Genomic DNA, 25,936 nt, shown 5'->3' on the forward strand with positions numbered 1-25,936 from the left:
GGCGAAGGCAGCGGCAGTAAGTGCAAACTTGAGAGCGGAAGGATCAAACACTTTGAAAAACACCTACACTTCTAAAGATCGGCTTCAAAAGTGAAATCAGGACCGTCGTAGGAACCGTACTGGGTTCGCATCTCCCATGAGCCACCACTAAGTGGAGCTGCGGCCTTTGGTTTTTCAGCTACAGTTTGGATGGAGGCAGTATTGCATAACCTTCAGACCCGACTGGCATTAGCGTGTTCGGTGGAGCTGAAGGAGAGGTAGAGCTCAAGCTTTTAACAATGATTGACACTCAACATTAATATTTTTATGATTTATTAATATGTAATTGAGCTGCACCTATACGTTCAAGCCAATAGCATTTATTATAATAAACTGAAATGATTAAATGGTGCTGTGATATCTTTGACTTTTAACTGTTGAATGTAATCTAGCTTTATAACCGTAGCAGTTGATTGTTTATGATTGATTTATGTTTAACTATTGATGTTCTGACTGACCTGCAGCTAAAAATATGAAATTATGAGAGTTAGCTCTCATAATTTGATATTTTTAGTCACCGAAATCTTAATAATCACTCATAAAGCTTGTTCATTCTGAGTAGAAACTATCACCAGGACCGAGAACATAGCGGACTGAGTGCTAAACCTCTGACAAGGACCACCAGCTCAGATTTGGAGGCTTTAAAGCAAGAAGATGGGTAAAAATATGGAAAGAATACATTAGACGGACAGTTGTGCAACAGGCGACTGGCAAAGCTCCAAGAATAGGAGATTCTGTTGAAAAGCTATGCTGAGTTGCTGAGTTGCTGCGTTGCTGCGTTGCTGTGATCTACACAATACGCTCACGGCCACACGACACTCACACTATCATTGCTCCCTTTGTTGTCCTCGTATTTGGTCTCTATGTAGATGGAAAACTTGGGCAGGAAGGAGCACTGGAGGGGAAAGAGAAGACAAGAGAGTGAGAAATGGATACCAACAGATGATAATTACATAGTTTAGGTTTGGACCTGATCGCATCACACAGGATGAGATGTGAGACTAATTGTGTGTCTCTGAGTCTGTGTTGTATCGCCAAAACCAGCTGAGCATTAGTGATGACTCTATCACGGTTCACACACACACATACACACACGCTCACACTCTCACACTCTCACACTCTCTTTATTGCCTTTGTTATTGACTGCCGTTCTTCAGCTCTTGAAGATTAGATTAAAACTTAACACTTCCTATTATTAAACAACCAAAGAATACTGCTTACATAAGCTGCTGATGTACGAGCTGGTGTGTGTGTGTGTGTGTGTGTGTGTGTGTGTGTGTGAGTGAATGCGTGTTTATGTGTGCCCCAGCAGGACAAATACAGCCGCAGGGATGAGGGAAGAATGAGCTCCGGAGTGCAGCAGGAATGAGCCCGAACACCTGCAAATGAGCATCTTTGCACTTCCTGTTCCTTTGAGTCAGAGTCAATGGGTTTTTGGTTACATGCCTGAAAGGAGCTAAATGAGACGCCGACTGTCTGCCGCCTGCCCGTTTCAGCCTTGGTGGGTAAACTCACACGATCCTAGTGTAGTTTGTTTGTCTATAGGCTGAACATTAGCTTTTTACTCCTGCCCATTGCATTCACGCTCCAAGAATCACAAAAGGTGGAGTTCATTTGAGAAGATTAATCTTTCAATACAAAATGTGCAAGTATCAACATGTGTTTTAACACATCATGTATTCAATGCAATGGATGAATCCCACTGGCTTTGTGCCGAGGGCACCAGAGCGCTGCTTATCTTTCTTGTCGGTCTACAATACCCCGTTGAGTATTAATCTCGTAATACAGCGTGCAGCATTTCCGTGGACTCACGCAGCCACTTCATGCAGCGTGTGTCGTGCTCATGAAGTGGTTCGCTGTGCTGTGAGCATGTGCTTTGCACAAAGGTCAAGCACAAACTGTTCCCTGTCGCTTATTGGCTGTAACAGTCGTTTGTTTGTCACCGACGGAGCCGGGGCCGTTACCTTGCACGACAGCCGGATTCTGGAGATGTCACGAGATCACACGAGGATCGCGGGATCACATTTGCATGACAATCCAGAAGGTGACACTTTGTTTTGAACAATGCTCGGCTCCTTAAGAGGTTAGCGTGGATGCAAAAGCACCAGTTACATTACAACGGGAGAGTATTTCTTCATTAAAAGAAGAGATGAATTGTTTGAGATGGTTTTGTGTAACAACCCAGCTGGAAGGTGAGGTAACCAGGGCTGCGTGTGAAAAACAGATTTGTATTTTTTAGAGCACACACAGATAAGACAGCTAGCCGACTACGATTATTTATTTAATGAATATCATAAAGTACACACACAAAGTACAGCTGAGGCTCATAGGAATTTATTCTCAGACATGTGGCCATACGTATTAGACTCATTTAAATGTTGACTGAATGAAGGTGCTAGTCAGATTATCATATTAGATTAAGATAAATCATCATCATTAGATAAAATAAAGTAAGATAATCCTTTATTAATCCCACAGTGGGGACATTTCAAGATCACAGCAGCGGTTCCACATTAGACCATTAATAAAAATAAAGGATACAAAATAAAACACAACACTAAATACTAAAATACTAAATATACAGAGGAAACAAAATATATACACAAGGCAGTGACCAAAGTGAATTTCCAGCAGGTTAAAGTGTCCAGGAAAATAAAGTGCTGAGTGTGCCAAGATCTCCAGCGATCAACTGCAGTTTGTTGTGCAGATCATAATCATCATTATATTTTTACAATTCACCCTGGGAGGAACAGAACTATATCTCTACCAAATAGTTATGAGGGTATTTCACGAAACTAAATAAGCCTCAACCTGCTGGTGGCGAGTAGAGAACCATAAAGATAAACCCATTTTAATAACAACGTCCTTGTCATTGCCCCTCTTAATCATTACCCTCATATGTTGCATAATCAACCAGCTCTGGCTAATCATGACCAACCCCTCTCGAGCTTAATCAGTGCCATGAGGCAGCGTGACTACACAAGCACCGTCCACACAGATTACACACGCTGAGCACATCTGGACATCAGTTTTCTTCGAGGCTCTTATCAAAATCATGATGATTGCTAGTTTGAGAGCAGTGTAACCGGCTTTGTATCCCTGCAGCATATTTATTTCAGCTCCTGCTAATTTCCGGCAACAAGCATGTGACTTAACAATCCCCACGACCTCCCGCAACGCCCAGATGTTTCATGTATCTGCACAGCCGCGGGGGAATTGATCGGCCTGCCGCTGATTTTATTTGTGTTTCCTTGATCCTTGACAGAAGGCGGTCAGGTAAACATTTCTCTAATGTCCCCGAGCAACATCATTAGTGCTTTTTCTCAGTGCCGGTAAATTAAAAAGCCGTACCGCTGAGAGCGTTGGGGGTTCTTAATGTTTTTAAAGGAAAAGGAGCTTAATGAGTTGATATTTGATGGGTGCAGAAGGGATGCAGGGGCTGTACCAAACAATCAGTGAAGAACAAGCTCGGTCTGAAGGGGAAGTTCCTACGTCTCCATTTTTACATTTCAACCTTCATTATGGTCCCGAGTTTGAGAAGAGTACATTCAACAACTTGATTTCATAGACAAGCAGCTGATTCATCCAGTTATTTCTGGCATATCCAAGTGGGAGTTGATCCCAAGCAGACCCACGACATACCGGAGGTATGAAATATATCACTTAGCCTGGTAACACCTTGAGAATCCCAAGGAAGAGCTGAAGAACCTCACGCTGCCACTGTGTCTCGGGGAATGAATGGTGGATGCTGATTAGTACCGTCTCTTGGGTATCATTTTTTAATTGGATGTACATAATTATGTACAACACAAACTAATCATTAAGTCAGAAGGAGAACAATACAAAGTATGAAAATTAAAAAAGCTATTACTTTTTTATTTAATTGAGTTACCGGATCGCACATGTTTTTTCAAACGATGTGAAATGACATGTGTTTGAAAGATGGGACGGTTGAAGCTAAACGTCGCTGAAGGGAGCATTATGAAATTGGAGACGAGATGTTGGAACTGTTTGGATTAGAAGGAATTTGCTTCGGGCAAAATCTGAAGAATAAAGGGAAGAAACCTCACAAACACGCTTATCTTTCTCCCCCTATGTTGCACGCGCACACTCACAACCACACACACACATACAGACACACACACAAACACACATGCACATGCACGCACACACGCATGCCACCCCCCCCCCCCCCACACCATTAAAATGATGTTTAAAAAAACACATTATCTGTTCATCGTGTGTGACTTCAATCTCACAAAGTTGAATCAGTGTGCATTAAATTGCATTCGAACACACACGCGCCATCATTAAAATGTCAACCAGCTATTAACCGTCTGAAACAGTCTGAAACAATTCCAGGAATGGAACATTATTAAAAGAAGGAAATATGCTAATGTAATATTGGAGCATATTGGACCACGAATACACATTGAAAGACGTTGAAAGTACTCACTGTGTACTCTGTCCATATTCCCAGTGGAGGCCATCAGTGTAATGGGCAGAGATGGGAGGTGGGTGATGGGTGCAGACAGTTAGAAGAGAAGAAAGGAATGGAACAGCATGAGAGAGATAAGAAAATACAATTTAGTTGACAAACGACCATTAAGCTTCACAAATAGCATTTTAGTCTCAGCGAGAGCGCCGACGACAGTCTCACAGAAAAACAAAAAGCATTATGGACATACTGTACACACAGGAGCGCTGCACTTCCCAGTGCAGCTGCTACCATGGGGCTGTGCATACTGCAGTGCTTCCAGTTTCTGGAAGTACAACATCACCACAAGGAAATGTGATATCCACAGACTGACGGTGTATTACCTGTCAGTGTAAGTCTGTGTTTATGTTGAGCCTTCCATTTGACCATTCATCTTACAGCTACCTGTCCTCTCTTCATCACTTCCTTCATGACCTCTGTCTCCCATCCCTCCATGCCCTCTGCTTATTGTGGATTGTGACTATAATAGAATATTGCTTCTACATCCCTTTTCCCTTCAAATGATCCCACATGACGGCCGCCAGCAGGGGGACAGAGCCCTGTTTGTAGAGGGCTGCCGAAAAATGGGAATTTATGTACAAATCTGTGGAAATCCATGCAATTAAAGAAGGATATATCTTTATATTGAGAGACAGGGGTTGCCTATTTTTTTTAAACCAATGCTAATACTTGTTGCATAATATAGTGTTCTTACACATGCTTATTCATGAAGGTGTCTACCATATAAATGCATATTTGAGATGAATGGAGCACAAAGATGTGTAATTAAATCATTACCTGTGATAGTGTAGGGGTAATAGTTCCACGCCTTCTCTGTGACATAGAATATTTTAGGGACCACTGCTCTGGCCCAGCTGGGCAGCTTGCTGAAACGCAGAAAAATAATGGATGGATTTGTAAAATGTAAACTGAAAAGTGAGAAGACTGACGATACACACAACTTGCGTGCTGTACAGTAAAAGTAGCCCTCTTTTAAGGTTGCTCCACTCCGTTCCTATCACCCAGAAGAAGCAATCACACATATCCAACTCTTTGGAGCCATGGAGGCCTTGCAAAGCAGCCACTGATTACACGCTCCACCCTGCAGTGGAGTTTCACCGGAGCCTGAACCGTGATAGAAGAGGGACACGGAGGGCGGAGAGTACACAGAACCAGCTATTAGTCAGCACAAATTGATTCTAAATGCGGAGCGTTGCAGTCAAGTAGCCGGCATTGTATGGCGGTCCAATCAAAATGCAAACGACTACTGATGGACAAAAAGCACATGGGCCAAACCTTGCTTCGCTGGAGGGAGATTGCAGAGGCAAAAAGAATGCATGATTTCACAGGTTAATAGACAATGAACGGCCTCATTATTGAATCCCATCACAAACACCACTGCGTTCCAGATCACAGTTGGTTCATGTTGCTGCTGACTGAATTTCAGCCAATCAAGCGAAACAAATAGCACCACAATTGGACGCCAAGATTAAGCTCGACCGAATTCCTCTTTGAGGATAATCATCTTTTGCAGCAGCCATTGATTATTCTTGCTCCCACATTATCACTCGTGTCCTTTTTTATTCGGTGTCTAGCAGCTGTAATTGAATGTGGAAATTATACCGAGTCTGTACGGACCGATGGGACGAGACGGACGGTTCCCTCTGGTCTCCAATGGACTGTCAAACAGACTGGGGAGTGTGCTGACACAGCAGACCGGTCACATGTACTCACACTGCCTGCACTACACACACACACACACACACACACACACAGACTGCAGCTATAACGTGGTAACAGGTGGTCTGTGGGTGGAGGGAGGCAGGCGAGACGTCCGACAGTGAATGCTCAAATTATCCATCACTTACACTGACCTTATCTCCCTCTGCCCACACACACACACACACACACACACACACACACACACACACACACACACACTTATACACACACACACACACACAAACAGCACTACATCTTCCCATCCTCTGAGTTTGTCAATGACACTTCACTGTTCCCAAAGGCCCATTTACTTCACTCCCGACCACGAAACCTTTCCCCCGAAGCCTCTCTATCCATCTCTGCCTCTCTTTCCCCCTCTTCCTCTCTTTCTATCCCTGCCTCTCTTTCCCCCTCTTCCTCCCTTCCATCCATTATCATCCATTGTGTTTGTTTACCTCTCATCCTTTGAAATCAATTTAGATCTAATAAGAGAAATCAATGAAGTACTGTACCAGGCTTTCACCTGGATTTGTCTCAAGAGCATACTTAATAAAAAGTCCAACTGTCCTTTATATTTTGTGCAAATGTACATACTATATTTTGTAGTGCATGCTGTAATGCTGTTCAGCTTAATGGATGCAGGTGTTTGATGAGGGGTCACATTCACAGCAGATTCACAAAAGAGAATGAGGAGACCACACTACGGACCGCACATGGAGAATTAAATTGCAATCTACATAACAGAAAAGGTAATAATAAATGTCCCGCTTATCGAGGTGAACAAAACACAGGAGGGAGATGAAAAGGGAGACTGAACTACGTTGCCCTCTTGCTTATTCCTGAAACACAGCAGCAATGCTTAGCGCAGCTTGCAAAGCCTTATGATACCTAACATTTGCATTTTATACCAGATAAGCGTGTCATAAATGTGACGATTCATACTGAGCTTTTTATTTGAAGAAGACAAATGTTGACATGAATACATCATAAAATATCTAAGCAATGGCTAATCTGTCATCAAGGTCTCTCCTGATAGTTTCATCAGCATCTGCCTCACAAACACAGACCTGTGATAGAATACTGAGGATCATTAGTGTGAGATAAAATATTTGTTTATATATATATATATATTTGTTTATTATATATGTATATATATAAATAGTATTTACAGTTTACATTAATCTGGAGCTAGACAGTCAAAGACTCTTTTTGGGATCCATGTTGTATTAAACTACATTCATACACATTGTTAATACTAATACTAAAAAAAATAATATTGAACATACACGTTGTTCGTTCTACGTTACATGGCAAGAGGGAGACACTCACTTGTTGAGGTAGATTCGTTTCTCGGTGAACTGGCCTGATCCGTGCTCAGGGTCCTCATAGGGCTCGTTCTGGACCACCTCCACCCCCTCCCCACGTTCACTTTGCTCATGACTGTGCTTACTGATCATGTACAGCTGGCCAATCTGGTACTGAAAGACAGACGGGAGACAAACCAACAGAGAAGCGTGATATTAGATTGATTGTATTATTAAATCTTGAGAGACAATTAAGGCCGCAGGAGGCCACGCTGACATATTGTCATAGCAACAAACTGTCAAATGCATCTGCAGTTCAGTTATGATGAGGGAAATGTGAATGGAAACAAGATGCTCTTTGTTTGAAGGCCAACAACGGACTTAACGGTATAATTTTATAGCAGCCGTAAAAATAAATACAGAAGGGAAAATACCAGGATTACTGCCACCACTGAGTGGTCCTGACACCTGGGGACGGTCGCCACAGCGAAAGAGAGCTGGGGTATTATGAGCTGTCTGCAGCATCGTGACCAGGGCCTCATATCAGGTCCAAGTAGTACAACAATAGTAACACCAGCAGCAGCCAGCGAGGTGACCCTATGCCACGGCACCCTTGTGCCACATTAGTCAACAGCCACATCTTTCTCTCATCACAGAATGACCCACTTGGCCCAAAAAACGATGTCCCCTTTGGTCGTGTTGGTTCGTCACACTGTAACTATTTTCCATACATTTGGAAAACAAGCATCAGAGCGCGAGTACTTTAGGAGGGAGATTTCCGACTGCTTGAAGGCCTATTTCCGGGCTGGGGAGAAATCGATACGGCCTTGATGGTGACTTATGCCACTCTGCTGGAATGCCAAGGGGTCATGTAGGACTCAACCGCCACACACATACACACACACGCACACACACACACACACACACACACATCACACAGCCAACCAGTGATAGCTGTGTTAAGCTAATGGAAAAAAGGACAAGCCTGACTGAGTTAATGCCTACTACGAACTATTCATACACTCTTTCATAATCATTGAATGTGTTGTAACTCTGTAATGATTCCTTCTGTACACATGACATCTATTGCTTCTATCCATCCTAGAGAGGGATCCTCCTCTGTTGCTCTCCTGAAGGTTTCTTCCCTTCTTTTTCTTTTTTCTATTTCTTTGGAGTTTTTCTTGATCCGATGTGAGGTCCTGGGACAGGGATGTTATATGAGTACAGATTGTAAAGCCCTCTGAGGCAAATTTGTACTTTGTGATATTGGGCTGTACAAAATAAATTGAATTGGATTGAATTTAGTTGTGACTCAATGTCCGGCTACAAAAAGCAAGGATTAGAGAGAAAAGAAATTGGATAGCGTAGTGGAAAACAGAGGAGCCAATGCGTACCAGTACACAAGCTCAGGGTGTAACTTTTTTTAACTACAATGCCAAATTCTTCCATCTGCCGACCATGAGAGAAAAAGCTGAGGCAAAGTATTCCCAGCTGGAATGTTGATGGCCGTACGTTTCTGACTGAACAGCTGTTGGAGTCTGGCATAATTTTTCTGCTGCGATGACACAGTCACGGGCCAGGAAGGAGGATCCTGTGTCGCACGCACGCACGAAGAGGCTTCATCTCTACAACTTAAAGCTGCTCTCATCTCAATATTACTATTACTAAAGGATCCAATGATTATCTGTATGTGTAAAGGGGTTCAAACACAAAGAGAATTATCAGCTGACTCAGACGTTTTGTCCTGCTCTATAAAGTGTTTCAGCATCAGCAAACTTTATTGTTTTGGTTTCACGGCCTTTAACTTTACTGGTAAAGTCTCACTGCAGTCATTTTCCGAGGCAGCTTGTTTTAAGAAAAATACAACCTGGCTAGACAAACAGCAGACGGACCACTGGAGGGACTAGCTGGTCAATATTGTGGACAGATATTTCACTCAGCAGTTTAAGGAAACCATAACACAATAAAAAGAGAGTGAACACGAAATCTAACATGTTGATGCTGTGTTGACAGCCTGCTGCACTGCCAAGAAATGTCACTATGCTGTTTTAAACATATAGATATTTGTGAAACTGCAAAATTATAATATATACATGAGGAGATGGACAACCATACACATGCAAATGCAAAAAACATATCGTGGAAACAGCATCGACAGACAGGAATAGCCGTCACAAGGTGAAACTAAACACCAGGGATATACAAAGGACACACATGACACCCATAGAAAAAGAAACTCATAAATAACAAATTAGACCCATCCAAAGTTGCTAAAGTGAGTTAGTTATTCAAAGGCGCCGTAATCGCCGTAATGATTTGAAATGAACCACAGCATTTATGTAATTTGTTGGAGACGTCATCTGTGTTTAACATATTGTCAGAGTCATTATGAAAGAGAGAGAATCGGTCCATGACGTTCAGACAGCTCAAAGAAGAAGAAGGACGAGGTTGTCATACAAAATCAATAATTACATTTCCAGAGATTCCTGTAGGGGCAAAACAAAGATGAAAGGTGGCTGAACCGCACGCATAAATCTTCCTGTGAGATGGAAAGCATCGAGGCAGAATACCCACTCGAGGGGGCCCTCTGAATGCCACTCTGATCACACTGATGTCCGACAACAGCGTATTAACATTAAGCGCCATCTTTCATGTTTCCCTCGGTTCATTCAGGGCTCCGACATATTGTGTAAACTCTCCAGCTGTCATGATGTCCTTCCTACTTGCCATTGTATGCGGCCCCTGTGTGCGGTCTAACTGATGGCTGCTGCTGATTAAGGAGGGGCTGCTTTCATTGTTGTCTTTGGAAATCTTGCTCTAATGACGAGGAGGGAGAAGTGGCCCTTGCTCAGGTTGGAGTGGCCCTGAATGATCTCTTTTTATCTCTTTCTATTCCTCCCTAAAGAAAATAGAGCCATTGGGTTGGATCGAGTGTCAGGTTCTTGTGACGGGGTGAGGCTCAGGCGCAGGGAGACAGGCTGGACGCAATATAAATAACAAAACAAAAAAAGCACTCTTTAATGAGGCAAAACAGTTTACAAAAAAAACAAGGTCCAAAAGGGGCAGGCAGAGAATCATCAGTCAGGGCAGGCAGGCAGGCAGGGTCAACAGGCAGAACCAGGAACACGGACAGGACGACGGGAAAAGGACACAGAACTAGAGACGACAATCCGACAGCAGACAAGGGAAACACTGACACAATATATAGGGGGGGAAACAGGTGTACGACATCAGACACTAACGAGACAAGAGTGGCTGAGGGCAGGTGCAGGAAATTAAACAATTAAGACAGAGAAGAGACAGAGGAGACACGGAACACAGGAGAAACAGAACAGGGTGTTACATCGAGGGCTGACAGCAACAGGAAAAGATGTTTCATCGGAGGCTCGGGTGTCATTTTTCTTCTACCTGTCATTTGATTTATCCACACAGTCAATTTTCTTTATTTCCTTCTTTTCTATCCTCACCTCACCGTTACGTCTTCACCTAATTTCCCCATTTCCTTTTTTGAACATCTCTTTTCACATTCTGCCACCAAACCTCGTCATGTGGTATCTGTTAAAGCCGTAGAGTTCAGACACTTTCAGCACTCAGTCCTCTGTAGTCCTCAGCATCATTAACTCTGGTGCCAGTTATTACTGCAGATGGAGAGCTAAAAACTTTGTTTTTTAAAGAATTTTGTCAGAGGGATAAAAAATATCATCCCGATGTTGGTCCCTTTACTTCCTTTCTTTCCATCTCTATGACAATAAACTGAATATCTTTGAGTTGTGGACAAAACGAGACCTTTGAGGACAGCATCTTGAGCTTTTGGAAACACTGATAATAATACAAAGATAATAAACAGATTATTCAACTTGGAAAATAATCTTTAATTGCAGCCTGACTCTGGACAGAGCAAGGCTAGCTTGCTAAAGGGCGACTGTGGGTCCACTTTAGACAAAAGCGTCAGCTAAATTAAATGTAATTTCTCTGTCTTTGTGCTAAACTAACAAAACAAGTGCCTTGTGTTGTATTATTGTCGTCCCCAACACATAGGAATTAATTAAACATATCCTGATCTTTAGAAATTGAGAGTATATTCCCCAGCGAATGCAAAAAAACAACAATAATAAAAAACCTATAGTGCATTAAAGAGTTGCCATGGATTGATATGCATTTATGAAAAGTAAAATACTATTTAAAGATGAAAGTATTGAGCCAATTCTGTGATCAAACTGTCGCTTACTGCCTCTCTGTTCTCACACAACAGCAGGTAGTGGGGAGCTGTCATTGTGCTGCAGCCAAGGAGTGTGTTAGTGTGAGATAAAACACACACACACACATACACACACATGCACACACACACACATGCACTCACCCACACGCACGAGCAAACTTCTGCATAAGAAAATACTGGGCACAATGCATACATGTAATTTAAATTGAACCAAAAACAGAGTAATTACTGCTTCCAGCACTCTGTATTCTTGGATAAATGACTCTGTTCCTGTTCAGATAAATGGCTTCTGCATTTTAGGATTGGGTGTAGGTTTATAAAAGCTCACGAATCAGAAAAAGTTTGAAATGTACTTTCTTGTAGTCATCTTTTGTGGCTATTTGCATAAAAACACACAGAAAAGACTGTATTTGTATTGCTAAAGCAATATTAGAATTAACAGTTTTATTTATCCATCAAAAAGTGCTTAAAACTCGTGTGAAGAAGTACCTCTCGAGGTTGTGTTGACTTACACACTTTCAAAACACCTTTTATTGCCCGTTATATACCGTCATTGACTGCTGCTGACTCCTTGCTCCCTCCTCAGCCAGTGACAACACAGCTCAGTGCATCTCAACCCCCACTGCCTACTCTGAAAACCATAGATTGTGCATCACCAGCAATCTGCGGCCGGAGACACTTATTCGATGCCTGTTTACTGCATCAACCTTTAGTATACACTACTATTGAGGAAAAAATAGACTTGAAGCATAAATAAACGCCTCAAGTTGGGTCACAGATGTCAGACGGAGCTGAGAAGCAAGCGAGTGGGTGCAGACATCTGCAAAGACTAACATGAAATCTCTCTATTGTGGAAGACGTGCCAGTGAAAAACAAGCCTGATGGACTTGGATACTCCAGACGGTTGGTTAGCCGGTCGGGGGTTGTGCTCATTTAATCACACAACACAGCAGAGGTCGTTGTAGACCAACCTGGAGGAGACCTTTCTAATTGTCAGGAGGCATCTTGTATTTATTAAAAAGTCTAGTGATGGTAAATATTATCTTTTTCTTTTTTAAATTGGGTGTGAATTGAAAAAAGAAGAGATTTCATTCAGTTTAGACTATATCACCAACCATATCTTTTTCAGCTTTATCTAGTAAGTTTTATTCCCTCTGTTCCTTCACAGATAAATGTTTGTGAAATCCATCCATGTTGTCTCATGTTTCATTTACTTACACTACACACATACACACACACTTCATTTTCATTTACACTACACACATACACACACTTTGCATTTTGCACACTGTCTATATTTAATATTTAATTTAATTTGTCATTAGTATTGTATTGTGTATTGTGTATGCATATATGTTGTATAGATACATATATATTTTATTTTATATTTTACTTTGTATACTTCTTGTATACATCTTTATCTTTCATCCCTGTTTTTATTTTTATTTATTTTTTATTTTGTAATATATTTTTTTATTATTCTTGTGTGTTTAGTTTATTGGTGCTGCTACTGTTACGACAAATTTCCCCTTGGGGATTAATAAAGTACATATCTATCTATCTATCTATATGGTGGATGAATTATTCTGACAGATATAAACATCCCTCTTCTCACAGCAGATGCACACAAACAATGAACAAAGGAACATTTTCAAAATGTCAACAGACATTTTTGTTTACGTTGGTAAAGTTTGATCCTAATTCATCAGACAATAAGCGACCACCCGTATTACAAAACTTAAAACACAAATACATTCAATAATTGGAACACATTTAGCAGACGATGAGTAAAAAAAGTAAGCTCGAAACAAAGCTATTGTTAAATGACGCAGCACACTGCGGGGCCGTAATCTAACTGTAATCTCCCCGGGGGGCGGCTCAGGAGGTGCACGAGCTGATACACGGACATAAATGACACCGTGCTCCAGGGTTGAGCTGTCAGAGGAGTGGGAGTCCTCTGCCATGAAGAAATGTGTGAACAGGATGAATTCACAGAGTTAAGAAAGGCTCATGTGATTAATGTTGTGGCAGGCATTAATGTGACAATGTTGCTCGTCCATGAGAGAGATGGAAGATTAAGTGATAGAGAGTAAGAGAAAGCGAGAGAGAGAGAGAGAGAGAAGAGCCTGTGAGAAAGAAAAGGAGTAAAAAAGAGACAGAGCTATTTTTGCTTCAGGTAAGTGAGTAAATCTGTGTTCTAGGAAAACATTGGTACAGACAGCATGTCAAGAGCAAACATGTTATTCAATGCTCGTGCAATTATGTAGAAAGCGCTCTGGAAATAATAGTGATAGAAATTTGCAAATGAGAATATCAACACAGTCAAATTTAATTACAGCCAGGGCTGTTTTTATTGAAGGTATCTGCAGAACTGATGAGTCAGCAATAGTGCATGACAGCGGATCCAGTTCTGCTAGGACAAGGTCTGCTTCAGGGGATCCTTCGTCCTTCCTGCCAACAACCACCAGTCCCCTCTGTGTCCGGACAGGAAGGTCGCTCCCCCATGACGGACCAAGACTCAAGCAAACACCCTGGAATCATACATCTTTCATTTATCTGATGCATCGAATGTACTCAATTTGAAACACACAAGGACTAGACAATACAACGCACACACACACACACACACACACACACTCTGCTGTTTCAGCAGAAACGAGGGGCATGCTGTTGAGAGCGAGTGCATATGACTGACTGTATTTGCTCCATTCCCGCTGATTCAGCAGAATGTGAAGGTGAGCATTGACTCCCTGTAAAACCTTGATAAATCCACAGAGCACGTTGGGTCACATGGCAGTATAGGAGAATGCCAAAGATGGCAGCGAGCTCAGGAACGCCGTGTGTGTGTGTGTGTGTATGTGTGTGTGTTTTTGTTAGTATGTGTATGTGTCAGAGCTAGGAAGTTCAGATTCTACCATCCTTGACCTTTTGCATATTGAGTAGAGTTGCAGGAATTCCTTCTGCAGAAGAAAAACAATGCTATAGCTCTTGCACAACAAATGCTGACGTCGTCATGAATACCATGGATGGAGCAGACCACATACTCCCCTGTACATCAGTCATACTGTGTGCTTCCTTCAGGCACAATTGAAGGGAGGGGGTGTATATATATATAAACCTCTGTTGTAATAAAGTCACCCATTAGATGAGCTACAAGCATTTCCCAACATGTTCTGTATAACTACCACATGGCACAGCAACAATATCAGATATTTGCATAAATATTGGTTTGCAGTCACCAGGGTTAGATATTTTCTCTGCCTACACTTCACTACAATGGAGCTAAATGCCATGTCATTGACATCACTGGCTGAAATTGACTTGCACTTCAGTCGTGGCATCAAACAACTGCGATATCGAATGGCTCGAAGTAGAAATGGGACCCACACTGATCCGCACAGAGAGGTCCCCTTAAAGCCATTTGACGGGAGCAAAAGACTGCATAACATCAACCATGTCAAAGCCGTGTGGAGAAGCATACATTATTAATACTGATGGTTGCATGTGTGTGTGTGGGCGGGGGGGGAGCCCTCTGCTGTCGTTCATCCCTCTCTTCATCCCTTTCGCCGCCCGTCTTCTCGTACCGCACCTCCGCAGTGTCTGAGGTCACTGAACCAAACATCAAATAACGTCAAGATCACTCACTACGGATCACGCCACAATGCATCATCTTTGCTCCCCGCCCGGCAGCACACTGGAGGGTGGTCCACTGAAGAGATGCACTTGAACCAGGAGAGAAAAGGGCTGTGGAGAGGATTGAGGTAGATTGGCAGAGAGAGGTTACCACGGTGACAAGGAAAGAGAGAGCGGTGCTTCAGAACAAGATGTTCAGGAAGCTGACAAGCCTGACAGGACTTGATTGAGGGCAGCTGTTTTTCTCTCTTGCCCCGCCCACTACTCCTGAACCTCTTCACTTCTATGTGACGCACGTCACTCTCTCATTACTAACTCTTTCCATCTTTCCTCCCCGTCTTTACCTCTTGTCTCCGAGAGCCGGGGTGGAGAGCGCCGCTATGTCGGCGATTCTTCTGATACTGGTGGATGTAAGCATGTCACGGCTTTTACCACAACGCTACGCCTTGTTTCAAGCCCTGCGATATTTCAGACCCACATTCAGAATCACATCAGGCCTCGACTGGGCTGGCAGTGACGGCCGTACACGACCACGTAGCATGTAAGGACTCGCTGATGCGAGACAAATGCCTGCATGAAAACGATATGAAATATTATCCAATCATAATGTATGTTGTGTACGTTTGCATGCAATTTATATTCATATGCATTCATATATGTCGGATGTTATCTCGTGGAAGAATTTGGTAAAGACATTTATGATTCTCAGGTGATCCCCAGACTTTTATTCTCCAGCGACTACATGGTTGTTAAAATATAAATATAAAAGCATTGATTGCCATACTGGATCCAAAATAATGACATCCACACGGGCCTCAGCTGGACTTTGTGTTTCACACTAATTAGTATGCAGGATCGATGGGCTAGGCTGGAGAACATGATAAAGATGACACTCTTTTGGCATCTGGTGTTTGATGTTTGACCGCTGACACCCTGTGATGTTCCTGGTGAGAAGGGGCCTGACAGATGGGATCAATCTTCATGTGATGGGAGAACAGAGTTAGATTCCCATACCTCAGAAACTCTGAAGACCTTAAGGTGACACAATGTGAGCGAGGAAGAGAGAACATTCAGAGAGAGACAGCGCATAGATAAAGAATAGTGAGTTAAACTGTAATGTTAATGAATCTTGCCAAATTATTTTGGCACTCCCTGCTAAACTTAATTCATTCAGTAAAAAATAAAGAGCAGGGAGAGATCAAACCCCCTGTGGAGAACAGCGAGTAAGCTGAGCCCACGGTGGATGCTGAGGTGTGACATACATTAGTAGCAACACAGATTTTGGATTAACGTCATTTGTGTCACAAACATAACATGCATATGTGGGCACGCAGCCAAACTCGGTTACTACTCATTGTTGGGCTGCATGATGTGCAGCGAACTGCAACTTAAATGTAATTTACTCGAGCCGCGTTATTCTTTTGTCAATACCTCTGGAGCCTTGAGCAAGAAGCAGGTGTTCTTTATTCCCATCGCTCAGTTGGTTGATAAACAACTCTCCCTTCAAGTTACATAAGCCTTTTGTCCTCTCTGTGTTGTGGTACAACTTGAATTTTAAGTTGCTTAGGGAAAACCATCTAATTTATTATGCATAGAGAGAGAGCACAGTGTTCTTCTTACAGCCCCGTTAGGACAGAAAGAGAACAGAAAAAAGTGAGCATGAAAAGTAAAGGAAGGGAGAACAAAAAGAGAGAGAAAAGGACCGACTAATGTGTTATCTTGGTTTAGTCTGGCATACAATATCTACTTTCTGTGACCTCCTATTTCATCCTGTTTCTGACGGTAACTCGTGGACGTTAAGCACCTTCACTGTTGATGGAACCGTTAAGAAACTGCAAAAAGAGAAGCTTCTTACAATCCCCGACATGGTGGCATGACATCACACCAGCAGGGACAGGTGCAGTAGACCTTCTTAAAGTTTAGATTATGACTCAGCAGGATGTGTCCGTGGTAGCTCGTAGTGACGGCAGCTGTTCGACACACAAACGGACCACGTAGGTGTCCTGATAAAAATCTTCTATGCATTGTATTATAAACTCATCTGTGTTTATTAGCTGGCCAAACATTTACATTAGTTGCTCCAAAGAAGTCTGTTTAAATGCAAAAACTGGGAGACATTGATGCAAACGTACATTAGTTAAGCTTACGACACACACACACACATACACATACACACATACACACACACAGACACACACACATTTTGGACAACAAGTTCACCATGTCTTATTTTTGTTAGAGTGATTCATCAATATTGAGGGAAATATAGGGGCTTAGATGAAATATAAGGGCTTATATTAAAATATAGGGTTTTCTATATGCATCCAACATTCAGTCATGTTCAATTAACATTCTTGTCTGTCCAAAATGTCATCACTCCTGTGAGACATTTATGCAAAATTGTCATAACTAGCATATCAATTCTTGATTTGTGATAAAAAACAACGTGTTTTGTGAGTTCACAGTGACCTTTCACCACCACAGGTGAACGTTTTTTGCGCAAGGTGTTCCTGAGATATCATGTTCACCAAAGCGGGATGGACGTGAGGTCAAGGTGACATTATCCACTAAAATCCAAATCAGTTCATCCTGTAGTCCAAATGGACTTTTGTGCCAAATTTGTAAAAATGTAATATCGCGTTCACACGAATGGTTCAGATGTATGTACCGAGTACCAACAACGTGAAAAGATAATGCCTCTAGGTCGGGTCACTGCAATTACTTATCAGTTTGGAGAATAGAGAACAACTCCCGATCACTTGGGTCTGCTCACAACAGCAACAGACGCCCAAGGGAGAGAGAAAAGGATCCATGCTGCTGGCCACCTGCACCCATGGCGCTGTCAAGTAGCGGCCCAGGAACGTTGAGTCAGAGCAAAAAATACAAGAAGAAAAAATATATACACTACCGTTCAAAAGTTTGGGGTCATCCAGACAATTTTGTGTCTTCCATGAAAACTCACTTTTATTTATCAAATGAATTGAAAATTGAAAGCCAACCCTCTCATAGAATCAGGTGTCATTCGAACACAGTCATGCATGTTACTCTTACTATAATTCAGAGAAAACAAAGAACTCGGGAAAAAAAATTCTTCCCGTTGACAGCGTGACGTCTGTGAAACAAATGTGATGGAAAATGGATTCATCAACATAATAGAACAATGACACAATTGAGAATGATTAAGTGCTTTGAAGTGTTATTTATTTTCCTTTGTTAGAAGGGCCCTTGTTGCTCAAGCGCACTCCCGATCGCCTGACCCGCCTTTGCAATTAACGGTTATCAATAAGGTGCTTCTTTGTGTAGGTCGTCGAGCATGTTTATGACCATCTCAGCAGAAGCATCATTTCTGTTTGAACCCTCTGTAGTCTGGGGTCATTTTCTCGATTTTACAAACAAAATTAAATTCACCTTTAAAAGGCTTTTGTGGCAGATTGAAGGCTGAATGATGACACTGACTTGGTAAGATGGATGTTCTGTAGCGGCCGCTTTGGGGGAATTGGGGTATTTTTGGAAAAAGCAAATGACTGATGCACGTCACTCCCCAATATCATATAATGAGTCTGATCACATAAACAATCAGAGTGCACAATGCGTCCGGATACATTGTGATCACATTACAGGGTGGCATGCCCAGCTGGTCCCCTCCTCACACAGCATCTCTCCTACCACCTGCCCCATAACTCCACAGACACATTCACGGTGCGTCAGCACCGCGTCTATTCTCAGTGGCCATTGTTTCTCCTTGTTTGGACAGAATGTTGACACTAAGTAAGGTGTAGGAGGGAAGGAGGAGAAGAGGTGGGGTACAGTGGGAAATGGAGAGACAGGAGATCAAGAGCTTCCTGTTGTGAACAGGTTGAATGATGAAAGCTTCCCATTAAGCTGGTGGAAGTGAAGCCTACACACAAAATAAATCATATACAGGACTGTCTCAGAAAATTAGAATATTGTGATAAAGTTCTTTATTTTCTGTAATGCAATTAAAAAAACAAAAATGTCATGCATTCTGGATTCATTACAAATCAACTGAAATATTGCAAGCCTTTTATTCTTTTAATATTGCTGATTATGGCTTACAGCTTAAGAAAACTCTAAAATCCTATCTCATAAAATTTGAATATTTCCTCAGACCAAGTTAAAAAAAAGATTTATAACAGCAAAACAAAATCAAACATTTGAAAATGTGTTTCCAGGTGTTTCGAGTTAATTAGACGATTCAAGTGATTTGTTTAATACCCTACTAGTATACTTTTTCATGATATTCTAATATTTAGAGATAGGATATTTGAGTTTTCTTAAGCTGTAAGCCATAATCAGCAATATTAAAAGAATAAAAGGCTTGCAATATTTCAGTTGATTTGTAATTAATCCAGAATGCATGACATTTTTGTTTTTTGAATTGCATTACAGAAAATAAAGAACTTTATCACAATATTCTAATTTTCTGAGACAGTCCTGTATATATATATATATATATATATATGAAACGTGTCTGCACCCCTGTTTTTATGGCCTCTTCTAAGATCTAAGGTTGCTTTTCAACCGTTTTATCTTTTATCTTTAATTTAAAAATAATGAGCGAGAAAAAGGCTTACAGTTTTTGTCCGTTGCTTGAACACTATAGACACAAACCAAAGTAACATAAATTGAAGTTGTTGTTACTTTACCTTAAACAAAGTGTAACCATACCTTAAACAAAAGCGCTGCTTTGCACTTTAGTTGCAATTCTGTAACACACTTGCTCCTTTCTGCAACACACTTGCTCCTAGACACTACACACTATTTCATACATAAGACACTTAGTTCAAAAATGAAATCTCAGGGTACCATTGGGAAAACACCTCTATTCAAAATACAACACACATTGGTTAATTGAAAAGACATAGACACACACCTGAAAACACTTACTTACAAAACTGAACACCAATCAGCCAGCTACAAAACATTTTGTGACAGAGAATCTTGGACATGGATAGAGCTGCCCAGCCGCATGAATGTATTTACATTGACAAGGCTGGATTCAACCTTCGCAAAAACAGACAACGGGGACGTAATATAATTGGCCAAAGGGCAATTTTGCACGTCCCGGGGCAGCGCAGGGGTAACATCACATTGTGTGCTGCCATGAGTCTTCGAGGGCGACTGCACCATCATGCCAAACTGGGTCCCTACAATGCGCAACACATATTCACATTTATAGATGCACTTCATGATGCAGTTGTACAGGATGGACCAGAGCAGCCCAGGTTTGTTGTTGTCTGGGATAATGTTAGTTTCCATCGGGCTGCTCTGGTCCAGAACTGGTTCACCAACCATGATCAATTTGAAGTTCTGTACTTGCCCCCTTACTCGCCATTTCTAAATCCTGTATAGAGGAATTATTTTCCGTTTGGAGATGGCGCGTATATGACCGCCAACCACATGCCCGTATGCCTCTTCTGCAGGCAATGGAACAGGCCTGCGGAGACATCGAGGTGAGGTCAATCCAGGGATGGATTCGCCACACAAGGGGATATTTTCCCCGATGCTTAGCGAGAGAAGACATTGCTTGTGATGTTGATGAGATCCTGTGGCCAGACCCCAACAGACGGCAGGATCCATAAGCCCACTAATTGTGTTTTTCTGTGTTTACAGTAGTGTATTGTTTGTTTTATTTTTGATTTAACTAAATGTACTGTACTGTAAAATATACTAATGTAATGATTTTGAATTCAGTATTTCATTTTTTTGGTTGTTGTGAAAATATGCCCTCTATGGAACTGAATAAAAACATTGAAAACAAAAGACTGCAGTTTTTTTTATATAAAGTAGACTAGTGTGTTGCTGCTGATCTGAAAGTGTATTCATATGATGCAAGTGGGCATCATTTTGTCATCAGAGTGACATTTTGACAAAGGATTGTTAGGTTTTGATAGCAGAGTTTCAATTTGACATAGATGTGAATGGTTTATTTCCCAGTGTGGTGTCTTATTTGCTTGTGTATAGAGTTTTGACACAATGAGCCAAATTTAGCAAAACGTGTGTAAGCAATAGGCAAAAACTGTAAAAACAAACCTGACAGACTGTTTATACAATTCCCTTTCACTGATGTAGAAATACATTTGCTTGTGATTATCTGAACTGCATATTATTTCAATAAGGAAATCAATCCATGTCACCACCATTTTAAGGTTTAAGTCAAACACTCAAGTAAAATACTTGTCAGACAGTAATTACATTCATTAATTTGTCACAGAAATCCTTTTTGAATTTGAGGTGATTGATTAATATATTGAAAAATGTATCACACATGTATTTTATATATATCAATTTTGGGAAATTAATTGTTATATAAATCAGAAACTTGGAAAATCTTTCGAATGAACAATAAATTAGTTCTTGGATGAATCGATGAATCGAAAAACAATTATCTTCCATTGATTAATCCAAATGCTATTCAATCCAATTAAAAACATTTAGCAATAAATCAATATTTCATTAAAAGCGGCACGTGTTACAAGAGCTTATGTTGACGAGGTTCTTGTTCTCCTCGGGAGGTTGCCGGGCAACCAGCAGATACTATTTCACCCCTTCTTTCAATCTTTGTGTTGAGCGAAGATAAACGGCTTCTGAATCCAGCGAAATGTTTGCAGACATGAGAGTGGCGTCAAGTCTCAAGAAAATGATATCTTAAAATGTGCAATTAATCTTTTGAAGAGAAATATATCCTGTAATGTTCACATGTTGAGTCGAAGAACGTGAGGAAAACGGCGGCCGTGCAATTTTCATCCTTTCCTTCAAGGTGCTCGGAGGTCGCGTTCCTTTCGCACCTGCCGTTACTAAGCAACCACAACCTGCACACTGCGAGGACAATGATGATGAAGAAGCAAATTTAACTCAACTAAAAAAAGTAAAATCAAAGCTTAATGGACTTCCAGCCCCATAAATCCCTCAGAGGAGCTTCAGTGTATGCTATAAATGGTCCTCTCGCTCTCGCATTTGAGCGTCTGCACGTCTAAATTGACATCGTTAATGGCCCCTCAAGGGTCAGCTGTAAAGAGGATCAAAACTGCCGTATGTGACCTATAACTGTCGCCAAGGAGATTAAAGCATTGTTGCAGATTTAGATTGCGGGTCACTTAATCCCGATGCCGCGGTTTGACATGTATGGGATGTCTTCTCAATGTCGCCCATGATCATGGTGTCGTCTTTTTTTTTTTAACGTTCTCATCTAACTCATTGAACACATGCAGTGTATATTGTATATTGTCATGGCAACACATCACAAGAATACGTTGACATATTACGTTAGATTAACGCGAAAGTCATATCCCCCCCAGCCCCCCATAGAAATCAATTGGAGTGGAGACAATGTCAGGCTGAAGATGGAGAGTTCTCACTTGATTTATTCCCTCAATAAACATTGTAAACATGAGTTTATGATCTCAATCAGTCGTTTAAAGTCTTCTGCAATACAGCATGCTGTTCATTTAGTTAAATAGACCATAAAGTGGAGAATGCTTAAGCGTTGGCTTACTGGGTTTGACAGGTCGATGCCGAGTCGTATATTCCGTGTCTCCGACACTCCTTCCAAGGACATAATATAATATTGGTGGTTTTACGGTCATTTTTGTGAATCAATGTGTTAGAATATGTCTCCAGTAATGTGTAGTGCGGGTAGGACTTGTCATTCTTGTTTGAAAGGGAAATCTTAAGTCATGTGCACATTAGATCCATTAGAGACTGCTAAATATACATTATATTTGGGGCTGATTTTTCCTGGAATTAAAGTAGTGTATCCAGGTTCTTAGAAAGTGTCGATGTGTGTGTGTGTGAGTGTGTGTGTGTGAGTGTGCATGCCTGCAATGTGTGTGTGCCTAGAATGTGTGTGTGCGTGGAAGGGACCATTACAAATGTGACACTGCTTCATTTAACCCCACAGGACCTCTGTGCTGCAATGTGTGTAGCTTCACACACACAGCCAGAGGCAGCACCAACAGGACACAACTGATGTTGTGCCCCTCACCTGTCCACTATAGCCACCTGTCCACTAGCCACCGTGGTTCTCACAACCTCCAGCCACCTGACCAACTGTTCTTGCACATTAACTGTTCTTAATTTAGTCCATAGCTCTCTACTATAAATAGAAAACTGTTGACCCTACATGTTTACCAGATCATGAATGTTGCTAAGGGGCCACTGCAGATGAGCCATTTCTGACAGTTTGTCTGTTTCAGTGTGTAACCGCCACGGCTTCTCGGTAAAATGCCTTAAAAGTTTCCTCTGAGAGGCGTTCAGCACCCTTGTTGGTCGGTGGCTCGATTTGCGATTCTTTCTCTGTGGCTATTTGTCTGTCTACCGTACACTGTGCAATAAGCTGTTCTGTCTGTATATATCATATTTAAGTTCAGTTATTTACTGCCTTTATGTTTGTACTGTTTTGTATTGCTTATTTATAATGACATTTGCAATTTACGCTATACTGCTGTGATCCTGGAAACGTCTCCACTGCGGGACTAATAAAGCATTATCATATCTTATCTTATCAGAATCAGAATCAGAAATCAGAAACCGTTTTATTGCCAGGAATGTTTACACAAACGAGGAATTTTTTTGCCGGTAATTTTTGTGAATCAATGTGTTAGAATATGTCTCCAGTAATGTGTCGTGCGGGTAGGACTTGACATTCTTGTTTAAAATGTATGTGTATGTATGTGTATTACTCTACCGAAATCTATTTTAAAAAACTCAAACTAAATACAAAAATTGCATATATTTAAACAAGAATTCAAGAAGTGTTTATTGATTCAGGGAACCTATGCAGGTCGGGTCCGGGGAGCCTTCTGTGCATTACTTTGTCCTCCTCGCAAGTAAAAAGAAGCAGCTGGCAAAACTTAGCGTCACAGAGCTGGTGTCTGTCTCCTCCCAGACCAACAGCAGAGAAGCCAGTGACACGGACCGTTATATATGAGGGGAAGTGGGCAGTACATATTTGAAGAAAACAGAGAAAAATGCAACAAAAAAATGACAGGAAAGTGACACACGAGCATCGGAACTATAAGCTCTACTTTTTAGATCACTGGATCTCCACATCCTACATCTTTAGAAAATGTATCGGATATCTTTGGCACCATTTTTGGAACCCATCCAACGAATAGTGAAAAAGGTCCCATGCTTACTCTTTAGTAAACACTTTAGCTGTATATTAAAACCTTAGAATCTGGAAAGTAAATAATGTGTGTGTTAAAATGAGAGACACAGACTTCCATTACGAGTCAGACAGACCAAAGATACAACCACAGCAGATATAAAGACGTGGAGGTGTATGCTTGACTCTCTTTCTGCTGTATATCAACTATCGTGATTTTCAAAAAACTCAAAATGTGCTTTTATAGCAAAGCCACAATTTTAGTCAAGGCTTTGTGAGCGCAACCTCAAAAATACCACCACGGTTTCAATTATCCCCACAGCGGGTCCCCATCCAGGGCCGTCTTACGAGCTGGCAGGCTGGCAGCTGGCAAATGGAGGCAATTTAAGAACTGGAATGTGGATAAGTAACATAACGGACTGATCACGATCAATTACGACCTGAAGAACATAAGAAAGGAATAGAGAGTTGACAGTTGAAGATGTACGTAAACTACAGGCTTTGAGTACAGATCATTAAACAAAGTCCAACAGTGAAAGCAAGGGAAAAAAACATGACATTGGAAATCAAACTACAGCAGGATTCAGCAATGAACTCCAGTCATGGCAAATGGACTGTACTCATAGCACTTTTCTGGTCTTCAGACCACTCAAAGTTATTTAAGATGTCACACTATCTCGCACAAGGACACACCGACATGGAGTACTGGAGCCGGGGATTGAACCACCGATCCCCCGATTAAAGTACACCCTGCTCCACCACTGAGCCTCAGTCGCACCACCATGCATTATCGGTCTTTGATTTCATGTTGAAAACCTTCCGTGCCAATTTCAAAAGTAAAAACTGTGGATGAAGAACCAAGGCCAGTCTGATAGGTTAAACACGAGCACTGATTTAAAGTGTAATCAAGCTCCATTTTCTGACTTAAGGGGCTCATTTACTGCTTTTATTAAACAAGGATGGCGAGCACACGCTGCCCCTGTCTTCTATCAGAGCATACGCCAAAGCTCGTTTCTCAGGATCAAGTGGTGAACGTCATCCAACTGCTGCTCTGGTGCAGAAAAGACTCTCAGTTCTCTAACCAGTCAAAGGAGAATTCATTGCAAAATAAACGGGATGGTGATTTATGAGCCAGTGAAAGCTCTGCTCGTCTGAAGATGAATGCGAGAAAGAATCTTTCACAGCTGGATGTGAGATTTGTTTTTGGGGGTCCTGAAGATTAGTGTTGGCCTGTATGTCCATCTATCAGGTATACCGGATTTACTTTCCTTAACAGTATGAATTTGTCATATATATCGCCATTCCATTGAAAGGCGTGCTGATTTCTTTTAACTTTAAGTAAAATATAAGTGGTTATACAATTATTTAAAAATATTTTGTTTTGAAATGAAAGCAAAGTTAAAGCTGTTGGCATA

General features: G+C 41.4%; 1 protein-coding gene across 1 annotated transcript in view; it reads right to left on the minus strand.

Moving 5' to 3' along the window:
* The window catches only part of pitpnc1a (phosphatidylinositol transfer protein cytoplasmic 1a), a 34,630-nt gene that overhangs the window by 5,503 nt on the left and 3,191 nt on the right, over positions 1–25,936 (minus strand). Inside the window, exons 2-5 of the mRNA XM_056407488.1 lie at positions 7,568–7,716; positions 5,315–5,403; positions 4,496–4,503; positions 863–934 (exon numbers count right to left, since the gene is read on the minus strand). Coding sequence (XP_056263463.1) covers positions 863–934; positions 4,496–4,503; positions 5,315–5,403; positions 7,568–7,716 — 318 coding nt within the window. The remainder of the gene's footprint in view (positions 1–862; positions 935–4,495; positions 4,504–5,314; positions 5,404–7,567; positions 7,717–25,936) is intronic.

This window comes from Pseudoliparis swirei, chromosome 23 (assembly GCF_029220125.1).
Source record: "Pseudoliparis swirei isolate HS2019 ecotype Mariana Trench chromosome 23, NWPU_hadal_v1, whole genome shotgun sequence".
NCBI lineage: Eukaryota > Metazoa > Chordata > Actinopteri > Perciformes > Liparidae > Pseudoliparis > Pseudoliparis swirei.